General features: G+C 41.4%; 1 protein-coding gene across 1 annotated transcript; it reads right to left on the bottom strand.

Moving 5' to 3' along the window:
- Positions 1-1950: 1950 nt before the first annotated feature.
- On the bottom strand, positions 1951-5660 carry LOC140426855 (homeobox protein Nkx-2.5-like). Its single transcript, XM_072512084.1, has 2 exons — positions 5131-5660; positions 1951-3489 (listed from the first exon to the last, which is right to left on the bottom strand). The coding sequence occupies exons 1-2, from the start codon at positions 5447-5449 to the stop codon at positions 2879-2881; spliced, it is 930 nt and encodes a 309-aa protein (XP_072368185.1). The 5' UTR covers positions 5450-5660; the 3' UTR covers positions 1951-2878.
- Positions 5661-19385: the final 13725 nt, after the last annotated feature.

Here is a 19385-nt window from a genome sequence, read left to right as displayed (position 1 = left end):
ATTCTATAATTGTATGATAAATGTGATAGTCATGAATAAATCCAATAAAAAAAAATCAAAAGAAACTTCCATAGGCAGAGAATGGTTAGAATGTGGAACTTGCTCCCGACGGGAGTGGTTCAGGCGAATAGCATGGATGCACTTGCGGGAAATGTAGATACGGACATGAGGGGGAAAGGAAGAGAATGACATGGTGATGGAATCAGTTGAAGTAGGGTGGGAGGAGATTCCAGTGGAGCAGAAAAACTGGCATAGAGTGTCTGGGCCGAACGGCCTGGTTCTGGTCTGCAGATGTAAGTATGTGTAAGCTCTCTGCAGAAGCCGTTAAGCGCAAAGTCCTTCCTCTATAAAACAGCAGAATTGTTCAGTTAGTCAGAGAGTGCAAACTGGGCTGCTGAAATCCGAGCTGCAGCTATTGATCTTTGGCAACTACAACCTAAATGTAGCCTTTGTCTTTTACAGACACTTCGAGACATCTTTCCCCAGTACTCCTGCCCTCTGGGAAAGTGTGTATCCGAATGCAAATATTTCAACTCGAACTTTTTTTTTTCATTCGGCAACCTGTAAACATAATTTCATGTCATTAACTTAAAAAGCAAGAAAATACCGAACACTTCGGCACCAAGCCACACATTTTCTCATCAAATCAACGGAGAGAACATTTATCCTGAAAACACGGGGGTGTGGAGGGTGCCCAGGACTGGGCAGGCAGAGGCTCCCAGTTTTCCAACTGTCCTTTGTAAAGGGACATTTAGAAAGAGAATGCTGTTGGTTTTTGAATATTTAACTTGCACAAAACAAAAATGAATCAAATTTATCCCCGAGCTTACAGACCAGATAATCAAAGAGCGAAAAAAAAAGGTTTGAAAGTAGTTCCTACGTTAGAACTGGAAAATCGAGAGAAGGCTTTGTGAAGTGAATGATATAATGTTGGATTCATAATTTTACATCGCGGGGAAAATATTTCCAAATAACCTATGGCTGTAGTGCTTCTATTCCAGTAAAGAGCGATTAAGAACGAAACAAACATTGTAAGCGAAATTGTCAATGGCTCGTGTGCCAGGCTCAGCCTGATACAATTTAAGGTGGTTCACAGAGCTCACTTGACGGGGGGCGAGGTTGAGCAGGTTCTTTGGGGTAGAGGACAGATGTGGAAGGTGCTCAGGGAGCCCAACGAACCATGTCCATATGTTTTGGTCATGCCCGGCACTGGAGGGGTTCTGGAGAGGAGTGGCGGGAGCAATATCTCAGGTGGTGAAAGTCCGGGTCAAGCCAAGCTGGGGGCTAGCAATATTCGGAGTAGTGGATGAACCGGGAGTGCAGGAGGCGAAAGAGGCTGGTATTCTGGCCTTTGCCCGGCGAAGGACCTTGCTAATGTGGAAGGAGGCAAAGCCCCCCAGCGTGGAGGCCTGGATAAACGATATGGCTGGGTTCATAAAATTGGAGAGGATTAAGTTCGCCTTGAGAGGGTCTGCGCAGGGGTTCTACAGGCAGTGGCAACCGTTCCTAGACTATCTCGCGGAGCGCTAGAGGAAGGTCACCGCAGCAGCAATCTGGGGGGGGGGGGGGGTAGGGGACGTCCAGGGAGCAGGGGGGAGGGGGAGCTGCCTGGGGGGGGGGGGGGGGTTGGAGGAGCAAGAGATAACAGGGAGAGTTGGGGAAACTGGCACGCACGGGAGAGAGCCAGTGTACAAAGCTATGTAAATATATTATTTTGCCATGTATATATCTTGCTCCGAGCGATTTCTCGTTTCCTTTTTTTTTGTTGGGGTGGGGGGGGGGGTTATTGTTTGTAAGGGAGAAAAATTGTGTTAAAAACTTTAATAAATATATTTAAAATAAAAGAAATTGTCAATGGCATTCAAATCAGAATTATGTCTTAATGCTTATTCCAGTAAGTATTGATGAATGGCAAGCCGAACTGAAAAGGCATGTTAACTTCATTCCGACATGCATGTGTATATAGTTTATTGAATGCTCTTGTAACCCTCACGAAAAATGGAATAAACAGAAAGCAACATTGCACACTTTTTTACTGTTTAAACAGCAGTTTTTTTTTACACTTCCAACGCTTACAAATTAGTCATAATATTTAAAGATTCCAAACAACGTCATTATAATTCGATAACCAATATTTTTATATAATGTCACGAAAAGAAAGTAAATAGGCAGTGTTAGTGCATGATCGGGGGTGTTTTAATCTATCTGCTCTATAACTACTTAACTCCGAACTCGGGTTGATAATATTCTGGGTTTATTTCTGTACAAAGTGGCTTCACCGATACTATTCATACACTGTGCATCCTTTAAATCGAAATGAACCACCCGCCCTTTGCCTTATGGACACTGCAGAAGACAGTCTCAAATACAAAGCAAGGCCATAATACCAAATTCAAAAGTTGCATGACAAAAGCGTACAGATTACGGGTGTTTTTTTAAAAAAACAACATCATTCCTTTTACAATAATCCGAGATGTTGTTTTCTGTCGCACCATTTGATTCGGGCAAGGACAATTTAAAAAACACAATGTACAAGGACATTTCTGGGATCAAGTCATGGCAATAACCTCATTCGATGGAATACTGCACAATAATAGTTTCGGTAGAGGGTGAAATGAAGATATCTTGTCTCCCTCGCCAACCCCTCTCCGCAAAGCACCGGGAGGTTTGAAGATTGTACTTTTTACCAGCTCCGATGCTATATTAACCGTTCTGATTGTATTGCCGAGCTGTCCATTGTTTTCTCATTATTGTGCCACCTATATAAACAGGAGGGAGAGTCTGCGCCACCACTGTCCAATAATGAATAACCTGTGTAACTAACTAGCCATCAGAGTCCGAACGCTGTGCATTGCTGGAGTCAATGTCAATGTTAACATTACCAGGCTCTGATTCCATGCAATGTAGAAACCCCAGTGTTCTGGTGGATTTGAGTCTGCACCGCGCTGTTCAATTCATTGACAGTGAAGTTCATGTTCATAAAGCTGCTGGTGGCTGTAGAAGGGGGCATGGCCTGGACACTGGGATAGTTACAGCTGTAGTTGGCGGTAGTGGCTGCCCCACTGTAGTTGGTATAGTTTGCATAAGTGCCATAAGCGTAAGGGCTGATGTTCATGTTATATGGTGAATTATAAGGTGAAGACTCCCCCAGACACGGCTTTCCATCTCTGACCAGAACAGGAACCGCGATTCTTCTGGGAGGCGGCAGGCCAACCATTTCCAAAGATTTGTCCTGGCGTTGTCTTTTACATTTGTATCTGCGATTTTGGAACCAGATCTTAACCTGGGTGGAGGTGAGCTTCAGTATGTTTGCTAAATGGTCCCTCTCGGGTGCAGAGAGATACTTCTGCTGTTTAAACCGCCTCTCCAGTTCGTAGACCTGAGCCTGGGAGAAGAGCACTCGGGGTTTCCTTCTTCTTCGACGGGGTCTGTCAGCTTCGTCAGATTTCTGCCCTTCCTTCCCCGTGTTAACTTCCATCAGTCGGCATTCTAAATCGCAAAGGAAGGTCATTAGTAATAAGCAAACCCTTTGTCCTGCCTGCTTCTTCCTACGATTGAGTCAGCTTTCTCAAAGATAAAGCAACTTCGACCAACAATCGATCAAGTAATGGATACAAAGCCTGATCGATACATTGGCATCGATACGAAGCTGAATGGACATGAAGGTACAACGGCAGCGTTTAAATACAGCGTTAAGCGGCCCAACTCAATAGATACCCGGACAAGACCAGCAATTGGAGATTTCAATGCAAACTCCAGTTAATGGATTAAGCGTGAATCGGGAGATATCATAGTTTTGCTCGAAATTATTTTCAGTTTTGAAATAACACATTTGAAGGCTTTTAATCTGAAAGATCGACCAGGTCAGTGATAGCAAATGGGTGGGAAACACAAGATCAGAGGGAGCCGCTTGGCAAGGCCAACACCAGCACATTGAAAAACGACAGGATATGGATCACTTTAAATTGAGTGATTTCCTCCTTCAACCTTAGAATTCCCTAAAATTCGACGGAAAATGTTCTGCATGCAGAAACGCTAAGGTCACTGGTCAAGCATAAACATCGTTGGGTAGGAATGAATCTCACACTGAAGTGAAGGATTGTAAAACTTGCCATTCATATAATCATGTTTCAACCACGGCGTGACGAGGAACATTTAAACTAAGCATGTAACCTGTTTGGTAAATATATAAAAAAGGAACTTCGTTTCAAAACCGGGAAAACGCGGGGAAAGGTGTACCTAAGATATATAACAATGCTCCAATATATTAATTAAAAAACAGTTACAACCTCTGTCGCTTTTAATGAGTGGAATATTAACACAGTGAACTCGGGAACACCTCAACGGCGTTTCGCTAACTGGCGTGATGCTAAACCGGATATTCGAATGTTTAAAATAATTAAGCAACTTCAAACCTGATGGGTTTAGTATTACTTTTTAAAAAAAAACTAAATTGGTGTAGGGTCACGCAAAACTCAGGGAAAATGAAATGTTAGTTTTTCGCTAGTTTGGCACGAGGTTGATCGCTAACCAGCGGCCAGCCAGAGAAAAATTCACACTTTTAAAATGAATGATTGTCTCTTCGAATGTCTTTTGTGAAGTACTTTAAAGCTGCAACTAATACAGAAACAAGAGCAACATAGCAATTAACACCAGAAATAGTTAAAACAGCAAATTCAAAAATGTTGAATATTTTACATTCAAATCAGTACATTTATTTACATTAATTATAAATTGGCCCTTTAAGTTTTATTTCGTCCATAATAATATATCATTGATTTATTTGAATGACGAATTAATATCGAATTGAGATATTTGCAAAGGATGCTAACCGATATCTATTTGAAACGTGAAGGCATCCCGAGAGTGTTCCAGAAATAAACACAGTTTTATGTAAATGTATTATATTGAATTATATTTCCATGCAAACCCTGGTTCATCTGATTTAAATCTGTTTTTCCAGTTATGAGATATATTCCATTCAGACATGTTGTGAATTTGGGTGTGAAAATCTCGTCCAGGTCACCCGGCATATACTTACAGGCTATCGTGCGAAACGAATTAATAGGTACTTACTAACATTGTACATGAAGTGAAAGTGTTTCAAACATTTGTAAAATTCCTTTTTACCCTTAGTGTTTCCCGTCGCTCCGTTGCTTGGCTTTGCTTCTCTGCTGTCCATTTCCAAATAATTGTTTGCGAATGAGCTGCTTGAATAATTGGGGTGATTTTTGCAGGAATTCAGTTTGGGCAGCAGCTCGTTGTAAGTGGCCATGGCTTGCGTGTCGCTGTAGTGCTGCTGTTTGGTCCGTGCTAGCATGCATGAAGCGGGCGAGGGAGGCAGGTCAAGCCCCGTCGACTCGCTCAGAGACGCCATGTCAGGATGCTGCTGAAGATTTAAAATATCCTTCACTGAGAACGGGGTCGAAGTTGCTGCGCCGGAAAACATGTTCAGAACCAACTACTGCATCCAAAGTGACCTCAGCAGGCGACGTCTCGGAAAGGTTACAGCGAGAGATGTGTTTGGTCATCGGAATAAGTAAGAACAATGACAAATTACCGGTCAATTGAGTTAATCGGTGTCTAATCGTTCATCTCCCGTGCAGTTTGAACTCAAATATCTGGTTATGGGATGTGCTGGTACTATCTGACATCAGTACGCTGGAGTGGGGGCGGGGGGGGGGGGGGGGGGATGTTTGAGGCGGCGCTGGATCACTGAGGACAACGTGTTATACAAACGGCTATTGGCCTAAGTTACTGAGTTCAGTACACAGGCAGTACTGACATACCTAATATGGCCAAACACAAACACGATTCTTCTTCACCTCAGTATTTCTTTCTGAAATGTTTACAGCATTCAATACTTTTTTAACTTTATGGAATGTTTGATTTGAAAAATAACCCCCCCCCCCCCCGCAGAAAATAGTATTAAACATGCTTTTGAGCAAAGTATGGTTGTTCAATTTCGGTGACCTGTGTAATCTCTTGAAATAATAGATAAACCGAGGCTAGTATTTACAGAACACACTTCGTTTGTTGAGATCACTCCGAAAACCCCCAGACATACCATTTATATTATGTGTGTGACTGAATATGTGTGTGAGATTGAATATGTGTGTGAATGGGTGTGAGGAAATATATGTGTGTGATTATGTCTGTGTGAATATGTGTGTAGATATGCAAGTGTGTGTGAATGTGTGTGTGAATATGTATGTATGTGAATATGTGTGTATGCAAATGTGTGTGACTATGTGTTTGTGTGAATATGTGCGTATTTGTCAACGTGCCTGTGAATATGTGTGTGTGAATATGTCTGTGTGTGTGTGTGAATATATATGTGTGTGTGAATATGTACGTGTGTGCAACTATGTATATGTGTGAATATGTAAGTGTGTGTGAATATGTATGTGCATGTGAATATGTATGTGTGAATATGTAAATGTGTGTGGGAATATGTGTATGTGTGGGAATATGTATGTGTGTGAATATGTAAGTGTGGTGAATATATAAGTGTGTATGAGAATTTGTGCACATGTGCATGAAAATGTATATGGACGTGTGAATATGTAAGTGTACGTGAGAATGTGTGCTCGTGTGTGTGAATATGTGTGTGGATATGTAGGTATGTGTGAGAATGCGTGCATGTGTGTGAGAATATGTATATGTCTGAATATGTATATGTGTGTTAATATGTGTGTGTGAGATTAGGTGTGTTTGTGTGTGTGAATATGCAAATGCGTGTGAATATGTTTGCGTGTGAACATGTGTGCGTGCATATGTATGCTGTGTGTGTGTGAATATGCAAGTGTGTAAAAGCAAATGACTGCAGATGTTGAAATCTGAAACAAAACAGAAAATGCTGGACAATCCCTGCAGGTCTGACAGCACCTGTGGAGAGAGATGTTTCAGATCTGGGTGACCGTCAAAGCTAGAGAGAACGTGCGGGTGTGTGCGTGGGTACGTGTGTAGAAATTGTGAGTGAATAGGAATATGTGTGGATGAGTGTGTACTAGTGTGAATAAGTGTGTGTACGAATGAATATGCATGTGAGTGAATATGTGTGTGATTGTGAATGTCAATATGTGTCTGAGTGCGTGTGTGCGAATATATAACTGTGAGTTTGAATGTGTGTCTGAGTATGTCTATGTGTAAGTGAATGTACTAGTGTTGTGTGATTGTGATGTAGTGCATGTGTGATTTAGTGTATGTGTGTCTGAGTCGGAAATGACCCTAAACATTTTTCTTTTTATCAGACTCGACCTCTATTGAACCCACGTTTTGCATCACCTACCAATTACTTGTTCATCTAGTTTCTCTCTCTCTCTTACTCTCTTTAAACTTGGAACTGCCCTGCACTCTGGGGCTTTCTCTTTGGTACCTCATATCGAACATGGAATATTCCGATTGACTATTTGAAGGAGATCTGATAAGAGTTCAATAAAGCTTGGCACGCAAATTCTTATGTACATTCTGTAAACCTGAATTTGAGGAAATCTACTTGGGAGGTAAGCCCGTTTTTATATTGACTTGCAATATTTTGCAGAGACTAATGTTGGAACAGGAATGTACAGCACTACAATTTGAATACTAGCAGGAGATATTTTGAGCTACTTGTTTCTCTGACCCAAGTCAATCGGGCAATTGGATCATAAGCTATTGCTATTCACAGGAAGTTCCATAAGGAATGGGAATTCCAATATGTTAAAGCTGAATATTGACAGTTCAAAAATTAAACCAAGTCGTTTGCAACAGCGGAGAGGCTTGTCACATTCACATTTATTCGAGCACAAACGAGCACTCCTCCTGGTTTCCCATGAAGTTATTGATCTACTGGACGAGGAAACTGAGCAGCAGCTAAACCATTGGACAAGGTCGGCCGGCCTGAGAGTTTACCTAAAGTAGAGGAAGGGTGGAATGCACGACAGGAGACATGCACTGAGTTGGAAACTGTGGGCCCGATAGCCACTTCAGACACGTCGATGGCTGATAAAAGGGTTTGGATAAGAGACGAATGGGAGGAGCGCAAAGGCAAGGAGGAAAGAATGGTCAGGCTGCTAACAGACAAGAAACAAACAAAAGCCCGCGTCGTTTCATGGAACATAAACTGCCATTTTGACTTTGTTGGATTGACGTATTTGGTTATCCCTTCAATGTAACGAACCTGCACCTTGAAACAGAATGCTGAAACAAACCACTGTTCCGAGGCGCGCGCATTTTGGCTCAGTTGAGGAAGAAATGAGTATCACTATTTTTACTTAGAGTGGCGAAGTAAAGCACGTATTTTCATACGGCTGCCCTACAATGGGAATCACAGAGCAGCAAAAGTAATTCTCATTCCGTTACATTTATAAAACTGGAACAATTCCCCGGTGACTTGCAGAATCAGTCACAGGGGTTTGGCATGTTTTAGATGATACTGCTCTCCCCAACACTTTGTGGGGAATGGTGAATTATAGAAATTGCAGCAGGGAAATGAGTCATGAAAACCGTTGTACTGGTGGTGAGTATTCGACTGGAGCTAATTAATGTAATTTCCCGGCTCTTTCTCTGTATCCCATCTCCTTTCCTTCTGGTCTAACGCCATTTTCCAGTTGCTTGGATTGAGTGGGAACACCTATTGTGATTCGAAATTTGCTGATTGCGCACTCAATTCCAGGATGTTCTCGAAATCCCTGCACTCGATTTCATTCTCAATCCATCCATTGTTCCGAACAGGTCAGGGCCTTGATCAGGTCACTTTACCCGGGCTTTTTTACTGGCAGCTCAATTCATTCTAGATTCATAATGGCAACTGGTGACGACTTCGGTGTCTGGCCCTGGGTGCAACATTGGGGGAAATCGACTAGCGGAGTTGTTCTTGCAAACAACTACACGATGGGCCGAATAACCATTCAACATAGCAATTACTGACTCCTCGTGACAAAATGAGACATCTCAGTGGTATTGTAGAAGCTGACCCGTGCTACCAACTGGGCCAACTGGACTGTATTAATTGGACATTGTTCAAGATTCAGAATATACCAGAAATAGCATTTATCTCCCTTGAAATCCAGTTTATTTTTTCACCAGAAGACGGATACCCCTCCGCCTCCGCAGCTGGAATATGGTGGGAAAATATTATTTATTCCCTCAGATCTTCATGTCTGATGAGGTTTCCATGATTAATATTAAAACCAAATATGCACCAAAGTTACTGAAATCCGGTCATTTGACTCGGTATGTTCATTCAAATAACGGTCGTGTCGCATTCAGCTTGTTGACAGAGGTTGAGCTCCCTTACATGTTACTTGTGGAATCCAGAAAAACTGGCACGAGCAGAATTTCTGTTCCCAGTAGGAGTGTCCGGAAATCTGCTTCAGAGTAATCCACCCGAGCGTCACCCTCAAAGTGGCGATGAAGGTGAAGGGAGTTAATCTGGTGGGGAACTCACTGAAAGCTCTCTAACTATACAGCCTCAAAGGTTTGTTTTTAGAATTTGTGTCTGCACCATCTTGTGATCAACGGGATTAGAAATAACTCGCGAAATCCACCTTTTCAAGTTTCACTGGGTGATTTATTGTCCTTCCTGACGCACCAAACGTGCAAGCTTGTCACTGGGGGGGGGGGGGGGACACAAGCCTGCTCAGTATGTGTCACCCGGTCCCATTAAACCCCGCACATCCGAGCAAGCAATTATTTTATGTGAAGCGCACATATTTTCTTATTTCACACACACACGCATCTGTGCATATGTATCTTTACAACGCGTCCTACGTTGTTGCCACATTAAAAATAGCCAATGTGCCTTGTTTGGGCCGCAGAAACTGTACATTCGCTCATGACCATTCGAAAATATTTACCACACTTAAAATAAGCGCATGTTATGACCAGTGTAGCCTGGTCACAATAACCCCAGGTTGTCCTCAATAATTGCCAAGGCTTCAGTCTCGGCCTAAAATGTGTTAAAATAAAAAAAAATGCAAATCTGTCAGGGGATGTAGTCGACATCATTTCCTTGCAAGACATATTTAAAGTACCGAATCTCGATTTAGCTGAACGCGACCGTCAGAATATTGAACGTGGTTCTCCCGTGGTTCAGGCTTGGAACGACATGTTGTGACGATGCAGATATCCGGAATACTCGCTTATTTTTTTCCAGCCAGCTCTGCGGCTTGTCCATCTCCACTTTGTAAATAAAACATTATGCATCTGCCGTAATTTTTGCAACACAATATGGCACACAGCAAAGCACAGACATTCAAATTAATGTTAGGGTTTGTAGGGGTTTTCCGTGGTGTACAAACTGCTCTGGATATAAAGTCACGGAAGTGATATTGACTTGATACAAGGCATCGGTGGAATGCGGATGGAATATTGAGCACGGTGCTGCACACCCTCAGTAGGGATGGTATTGCAGACATAGGCAGTCTGTGAACATATACTACAATTAAATCAGCAAAGAGGTCGGAGAGGCAGAACATTTGGGGTTTTCACTGGTCAGTTTAAGGAATGGGTTAACAGAGATCTTCAAATTTCAAAAATAGAAGTTTGGTATATTTTAAAAATGACTTTTTAAATGAGCCCTTTGCACGGTTCCAGTACCTTGACGGATAAATGTTGCTTAGGGCGACGAGTGTGTGTGTTTGTGGGGGGCGGGAGGGGGGAGTGGGGGTGGAGAGAACCTCGTCGCCTGCTCTTCCTGAACTAGTGCCGTGAAGTGGGAGGAAGATGTTTGAATTCCTGGTGGGAAAGGTGGCGCCTGTAACAGTGCAGCAGCGATCTTTACGTGTCAGCGGGACTTGAGCCCACAGCGTTCCGATTCAGAGACGGGATCAAGACTGACACCGAGAATAAGGTTTAATCTTTATGGCCCAGGGATTCACAAGAGGCCGAGAGCACAGCAGCCAGGGATATCTCTTGCTGGATAAAAACGTGTGTACAATTCACGAACAGCCGTAACTAATCACAGGGTAACCACTACTGAAATACACGCCATGGATATTAGGAAGTAATAGCAGTCATAGTAGACATTTAGCAGAAGCCGGATGTGGTTTCAATGCTACTGTTTTAAAGTATGCAGTGATAGAAAGTCAAATAGCTACATCGCAACATTTGTTAAAATGCTAAAGAATTACATTACGTCAACAGAACACCGTTAAATACAATGAGGTGGGCCAGTGGCGCAGTGGCACGGTGGCATTGCCACTAGAATAGAAATCCAGAGACCCAGTAATGCTCTGGAAGAGCATAGTTCGAATCCCACCAGGGCAGATGGTAGAATTTGAATTACGACCATGAAACCATTGTCGATTGTTGTAAAAACCCATCTGGTTCCGCTAATGTCCTTTAGGGAAAGAAATCTGTCATCTTTACCTGGTCTGGCCTACATGTGGCTCCAGACCCACAACAATGCCCTTTGTGATGTGAAATAATCGACTCCCATAACATAAAATAAAAAGTATGTATACAATATTACACTATTGTTCGTATAACCTGGTATCGCCTCTACTTTAATTGCATTTCATGGTTTTGAAGTACCTTGGAGCTTAATCTCGTAATTATGATCTTCAGTGAGGGTGCCATTGAGCAGGGCGAGACAACAATTGCATCTGGGACATAATAAGAGAGAATTCTCAGAAGATGGCAAACATATGTATAAATGAGCTCTAGTGCAGAGAGGGAGAGGCGAATGCAATGTCTTAGTTGACAAATCCTCCAGAGTTCTCTTTTCCAGACATTACCTGAGTCCCTGGATTAGGTTGCAGATTGGTAATTAACCCCCAGGAATCAATAATCTGTTGTGTGTTCTTCAAGAGTGCTTAAATAATCTCACTGACACGAAACAAACATTAGCAACTCTGGGTTCTGACTCGAATACACTTGGAGAGAGAGGCTCGATCCCTTATTGGAGGCCGGAGTGGGAAATGATAGACAGATAAAGTTGAGGAAATTGGCGGTTACTTGGACACAAGTGTAAGACAAGTTTTTATCTGAATTGCTTTTGAAATTATTGTACTGTTTCTGTGCAATAGGCACGTAATCAAATAATTGATATCCGGGACATAAATCTTTCAGTCAGTATGGGGCTGCTGAGATTAAAGATACAATTCGGACAAATGTATCTATTGTTCTACCTCGCATCTGAAAATCGAGTCATTTCAAAGTGCTTTCCTTTCAGAGGACAGGGGGAGCCTGATAGCCACTAAACACAAAAAAAAACTCCTGGAGAACCTTGATCTTTTAAAATAACTCGACATAAACGCACAATCTCCACCTCCTATTTCTCATATTCTTACGAACAGTGTTAAAAACAGCGACACTGTGCACAGTGAAATCGAACAAGTTGGGTGGATAGTTATAATAAAACTATCTGATAAGATTCTCTTATCATGTCAAGTACTGACTTCCGTTTCGATTAAAATTCCTCAGTTAAAATTAATGGTGTTGGAGCGATAGCTTCTGTCAGAGTGCATCAGACTTCCTGTAATAGCTGTGTCTGTGCTGACAGTTTTTAGACAGTTATTGGTGTCCCCGTATCGCAGGATTTAAATCTTGTCAATTTAAACTGTGTCGCATAAAAGTCATAAAGGACGCGAGAAAATACTTGCACATAGCAACATCCATGAGTGTGGTTCTGGGATTAGTTTCCACCGCTGCACGTTTTCCTTGTAGCTTTATGAATTGACCCACAACACGCTGTGTCGCTGGCACATGTACAATATCCCTTTTCCCATGTGCCAATTACCTTCCGTATTTTACCCTTTCTATTCCCAGGCGCCGGAGCTGACCTTTGAGACGCTGCCCATGTCCTAAAAATCAATCCATTTCTGATATGTTAGCCTCCAGCTAATCAGAGTTAAAATTATTTTACCATTTCATTTTTTTTTCAGCGAAGAGGAGAATGTCAATGTTAAAATCCTCAGGTGTCCCATCTATTTTAAAACAATATCGTATGTGGGATTTTAACGCATTCTGTGAGATTTTAACGCTTTTCACGTGGATTGAATCAGGATATTCATCAGTAACCATCAATGTCAGGATTTAAAAAATAATATATTGTGTCAAAATTGTGCCACTGTCTGTCTTGTAAACAGCGTGGATTCCAACTCAAGACAAGGAAACAATGACTTCAGATTGACATTATTCAAGACAAATGCACCATTTTTATTCCCGTTTTCAACATTCAACGGCAGCCAAACAGTGTTATGTTTATAGTGTTCACCTATTACAGCCAGGAGATAGGAGTCCAGTGTTTGACCGTGTGATAAATGTAGGTTGGCACTTTCAAGGCTACTGTATCAACAACTGGGCTGCTTTAGAGCAATAATTGCTGAGAAAGCAAACACACGTTGAAGTGTTATTGTGCTGCTTTTTGTCAAACTGATTGATGCCCTTCCCATTAAATACGGCGGAGTTGGTCCATTTCCGGGTCATTCTCACCATGGCCGCTTCCTGGAGAGAGGAATAGGGTCTGTTGGAAATATTGCTGCACGAAAATTGCAATTTTGACCCGTGCACTAATGGAATTCACAGGACAAAAGGACAGCCAGGCTTAAATACTTTGGCAATTCACGCTTGTAGAAATAACACCGGTGTCAAAATGAAAATTATCCTGGTGGTGTTGGGTTGATGGTGTTGACGTGGGATGGGGTTGAGGGGTGTGGGTCTTTTGAGAAACGATTTGATTTTAGCTAAATTATCTTCAATTTATCGCAATAGAAACGTGGTAAGTGCAAACTGGAGGATACCGGTTACAGGATAAAATTGCAGTCCGGGGTTCAGTTAAATTCACAAACATCAAACTGAAGTACGAGTGATTGATGTGCATCATGGGAACTGCAAAATTGAATTAAGGAACACCCAACCAGCTCTTATAGGAAACTCTTCCTCCTTGAAATAAAGGACACATAAGAACACAAAGTCAACTGGTTCACTTATGCCCTTTGTGACGGAAACCTGCCGTCCTTAACTGGTCTGGCCTAGAAGTGACTCCACATCCACAACAATATGTTGCACCCAATACTGCCCTGTCCCTGTGAAATGATCGAGAGTCACTTAGGGGCTCATCTCTTCTCAAAGGATGAACCATAAACGTTGGCCTTTCCACTAATCGCCATATCCCGTTCGGTCTCCCGTAGCATCGCTCGTCGGAAATCAACTGCTATAATTTACTAGTGACAGGAAATTAGACTATATAATGCACACAGCAGGGCTGCTCAGTGTGACGTTAAACGTTCAGACAAAAACACTAGTTGCTATTTAACACGATATCCTATCGTCAGTTAATGGGCAATTGGTGCTGGAGAGGTAATTCTGCAGCTAAGATGTTTGCAAATTCTCATCAACATTACAAGGGGAAAAAACAACGTATTTCTCATTATTTTGTACCATTAACACAATGGCATAGAACCTTAAGAAATTGTGATGGTAAAATTGATTAAGGTGTAATGTATATTGTATCAATATAATTTATTAAATACACTAAACGTTGAAACGATCACCTAGCTACGATTGGCCAAGGCAGCGGTTTAAAATCGATACAGTATTACGCAGATTAATAATTAACTATATATATTAATACTTGATATGGAATTGTAATATAAAATACCACTATTTTATTTCAAATAATGTAGCAATAATCAGTAAAAATGTTCAAGCAGGGTTAAACCATCATTCAATCCTTATCTCATTTACCGTTTTGCAGTCAATCCGAGGTGAATCTTTAATCGGTGTTAATAACGGCTAATTTTAAATAAATAGTTATTGGATGTATAATGTGGAGGATTAAGGAAAGTGAGAATGGTTGCAATAATATTTCATCTGACGATGATATAGCTTGCTTATTTTTAAAATGTAGAACTCATTAATAACTAATTAAATAGTTTAATTTTAAAGATCGAGTTAATGAAAAACACAATTATCTCAGATAAGATTATGTCCAGTGTAAAAAGTCCATTCATTATTTACCATTATTTTCCAGTGTTGTTTATGACACTTGTAGGCCATTACACATTTAGGGAAAGTACCTTTGGCCAACTCACCAAGCTGACCCTTAGGACCAAACTGATGGTTTGCACAGCCTGTGCTCTCAGCACCGTGCTGTATGCTATGGGTGACTGAGAGCTGCCGGGTTCAATGCCAGCTCAATAATTTCCATTTTCACTGTCTGTGGTGTATCCTGGCAGATGTGGCAGCCCTCTTAAAATGTAGACCTCCCAAGTGTGTAGGTATCCAATAAGGGATGTGTGGATCAGCCACATCTGCAGATGAAAGATATCCAACTGCTCAGAGTTTGGTGTATCGTGAGGTAGCCGGAGCCAAATGACTAAGGTGGCACCAAAGGTTGCACTTCAAGGATACTCGCAAGCCCTAAACATCAACTATTGTGCTTGAGAATCGCTAGTTGGTGAAGGAAAAAGACGCCGTCTGTGGGCTGGCGTGCACAGTGACCCGTGGCGACAGCATCTTGGCAATAAGGCGACCACACTGAAAACAAAATAACCGTAAGACATTTGGCAGCTTAATCTTGTGGTGCTTGTGGTAGAACCTCTCACTTGGGGATTGACCTTCACAACAATGGCAAAGGTGAAGCAAATGAAGCACCCCACCTAAATGGAGTGTTTGCTGCATGGTCATCATCTCCCATAGATGGGAGGATGCCAATACAGTATTTATGGTGCAAAATAAATTTAAACATTGGTAAATAAAAAAGAGCTCGGTTAGCTCAGTTGGCTAGAGGGCTGCTTCGAGATGCCGAGCGACGCTAAGAGCGCGGTCCCGGCTAGTCTGACTTCCCCCTCGCCTGAGGTTGGAGACCCTCAGATTAAATCACCACCAGGCAGTTCTCTCAGAAAAGAGCAGCCCATGGTCCTCAGGGACCATGGCGATTTTCAGTATAAAACAAGACTATCCCTGTTGTTGTGCTGCAGGTGTCACCGATGCTTCATCCAAATGATACACGATTCAATCTTTATTAAAAAATTGAGAAGCTATCACTGCAAGAGAGGAGAATGTAAACTTTCAGTGAAATACTGGGAAACAACAGCGTTGCACACATTACATAGCAATTCTGCTGCTTGAGCACCGTTTTATGAACTGTATAAAACAATGTTCTACAAGTAACAATGGTTGAATTGTATTCAACATTTTCGCCGAAAGAAAAAAAAACTCGGATTTAGGTGAACTCTATTCTCTCCTGCTTCACATTTGATTCGATTAATTAAAGGAATGAGCAATTTGTTTTACTGGATGGTCCCATCACAACCTGGCTATCTCGGTTTTTTTATTTGGAGCTCTTTTTTGTTTAAACTTCCTGTGCTGTGTGGAGTATCAGCCTCAGCCTCTGAAATCTGTCTTGGCATTTTATCTCATCCATTTCACTGTCCCTAACAGCAACAGAGAGAGACGCCACACGCATTAGGACCCAGACTGTTAGCTTTCCGCACTCTTCATCTCATGCCAATCACTTAGCTGGAAACTGCACTCTCCTAAACTCTGCAAAGAGTTCGACAGCAGAACCAACTGATTAAAGCATCCAAAACGCGAGGTTCCTGTTAAATACATTATCCAGGAGGTCAGACATATATATATGATGGGCGGTTGTCTTGTGTGCAACTACAAGCTGATTAATTTCCCAGTAACTGCTCCCTGATTTATTTATCTTTCGGGATTTCGGATTGGTAAACAGGAGTCATTTGGATTGTGGCAAGGATGTTTAATCTTTAATGCCGATGTGGTAGAAATCCGCGCATTCCGAAGTAAACATTAAAATATTAATCTCCAAACAAGATTTTTTTTAAAAAAGCGCTTGACATTAATCCTGGCTTTTAGAAATTCTCTACACTTCAACAATAAATATTTCAATAGCTGGATCCACAAATATCCATTGAACGACCCACAGCCCGGCCAATGAAATGCTCCAAGTTGGAATTTTCTTGCAGTCCTTGTTGTAATATTAATACATCGCAACACTTTGTGCATAGTGCACTTTTTTAATGCATTCCCTGTACTGTGGGTTCACAGAACCTGTAACCCAAAACTTTCAAAAGGAGCGCACCGCCCAATTCCTTTTAATTGGACAAAGTCTTTGTCTCAGTAAATAGGTCGCTATGTAATCCAATCTATTGGGTTGCTAGAATCGGGGATATATATATCCTGCGTTATCAGAAACTGGTTACGACTGGTCTTTTCGTACCGACAATCTTGCACCGTAAACGGTGGGCATCGAAAAAAACATTTCCATTGAAATATTCGTTTGTTGAAATACGTTGCATACATAAAAATCATTGTGTTTTCATTAATTCTTCACTATAACCCGAAAACACTGATTTGAAAAGAAACCTGAAGTCCAATAATCGATCTTTCGAACAGCAGAACAAAAAGGCGGTAGAAAATTCGAAATGCGAATCCCTGATTTTGCAGGGATTAAACATTTTTGCAGTAATTAAACATCAATGGGTTGCTGAAAATAAACGGGAATGTTGACGAGTCGGCGTTGGCCTGGGATGAAAAGCACTCACCAGGCACTGAAACCATGCACCGGACAGCCACACCATTGAGGGGGGGGGGGGGGGGGGGGTTAAGTCGGCAAATTGTCGATGAATAACTATCCCGGTAGGATTATGACCACGAGGCAGTTTCATTTTCAAAAAAACAATAAAACTGGAGTTGCAGACTCCTTTCCCCGCCGCTCTGTATAACCATGCCCGCGCGATGAAATAACACGCAAATGGTTTTGAGCACAAATATCATTCCCATTCGGGAATTAACCTCAGAATTGCGCTGACATCATTTTACACGGACTACTAGGGTAAATCCATACCTTAATGATAGTTTATGTTTGCTTCCCAGCGTTGCTACCGAGCAAGGAATCTGCAAATCTCCCAATCCCAGGAAGAGCAGCTGACCAGCGAATTTTTTTGAGCTATACTGTAATCGATAGGAGCATATTATTAGTTTTTTACTATTTCGTGCTTGAAACAAAAAAAAAAGAAATGTTAGTTTTAATCAGTTTATATATATACGGGAGAAGGACACAACGCCGATTGATGTAACGGAAAAGGTACGCCGAACTTGTTGGTTACAAATGCAAAAAGCTATTTCACCTCGGTGTCCGGGATCAATCGGATAACTACCTTCACTGTTTGTGCAGTTCTACTAGATTTTACAGAGCTTCAACGTCAGAGGCTCATGTACATACACACGATCAGGTAACATATGGGACCAACACAGAAAAGCCAGTGCATAGTGGATGAAATTGGGTAATACTGGGCGTTTTTCCTCAAAACGTGTCTGTATACAGTTGAGATTTGACTGATGCCAGATTATCAAAACGAAGTAAAATATACCGGTATTTATGGGGGCAGAAAAAAAAAACCCGGTCAAACTCATGATTTTCCCCTATGTCTGAATCATCGTTATTATAGGTTCATGAATCAGACATAACACTATAATACCAAGCATTTGATATCAATTAAGGACATTTTTTCAGTATTTCACACGAACAAAGCACTAGGAAGGAATATAGGAATGTAATAATTGAGGTTTGTGATTGCCCTATTAAGGAATGGGTCTGTCCAGAGCTGTTAGATGCACTTTGTATAGGAATCAATAGTCCTCAGGTCTACAAATGTAATTTCTAAGATTTCTGATTCCTTTACTGTACAACTCATTATTTTGGGGACTGGCAGTGGAAATAAAAACAAATATATTGACTATATGCCTATGTCTAACCTGTCAAACACAGAAATTTACTTAGTGCAGTTACAGTGAACTTCTACTGATGATATGTTTAATGCAGATGTATTCATGACTTTTCTAGACGATTGTGGGCCTGTTTTCAGAGGGTGTGAGTTTTAGCTAGATTTCTCCAATCATATCTTACTGATCATTTTTCCTTTAACTTGTTACTGATGTTATGATCTTGATTGTTGATGTGTTTCATGTTTCATTCATTTGCTGCACCTCTGAGGTTTCCAGCTATTTCTTCACAAACCTGCTCGTTGCTAAAGCTTAGTGATTCATTGGCATGCTGTTACATGTGGAAATGCAAAAAATGCACCCATATGTCGTGTGATTTCAGTGCACAAGATTACTCTAATGTTCATTCTGGATATCTATCTTTGCTGATTACCTTGAATCAGTTATCAACCTATCTTCCAGTGAAAATTGATTTCTTATTATTTACTCTCTTCAAATCACCCCCTCCCCGCAATTATTTTGAATACTATTATATCTCCCCTAACTTTTCCTGCCATAAGGGAAAACAATCACAGCCTCTTTAAAATCATCACTTAAATGAAGCTCTTGATCGCTGATATAATTTTGGGAAATCTCCTCTGAAGCTTCTCCATGTCATTGATTTTTTAAATAAATGTTTTTACTGGTTTTTTGAACAAAGTATAATT

Source organism: Scyliorhinus torazame, chromosome 7 (genome assembly GCF_047496885.1).
Source record: "Scyliorhinus torazame isolate Kashiwa2021f chromosome 7, sScyTor2.1, whole genome shotgun sequence".
NCBI classification, from domain to species: Eukaryota; Metazoa; Chordata; class Chondrichthyes; order Carcharhiniformes; family Scyliorhinidae; genus Scyliorhinus; species Scyliorhinus torazame.
Note: the sequence above shows the minus strand (reverse complement) of the source record. Positions and strands in the feature narration are given on the sequence as shown.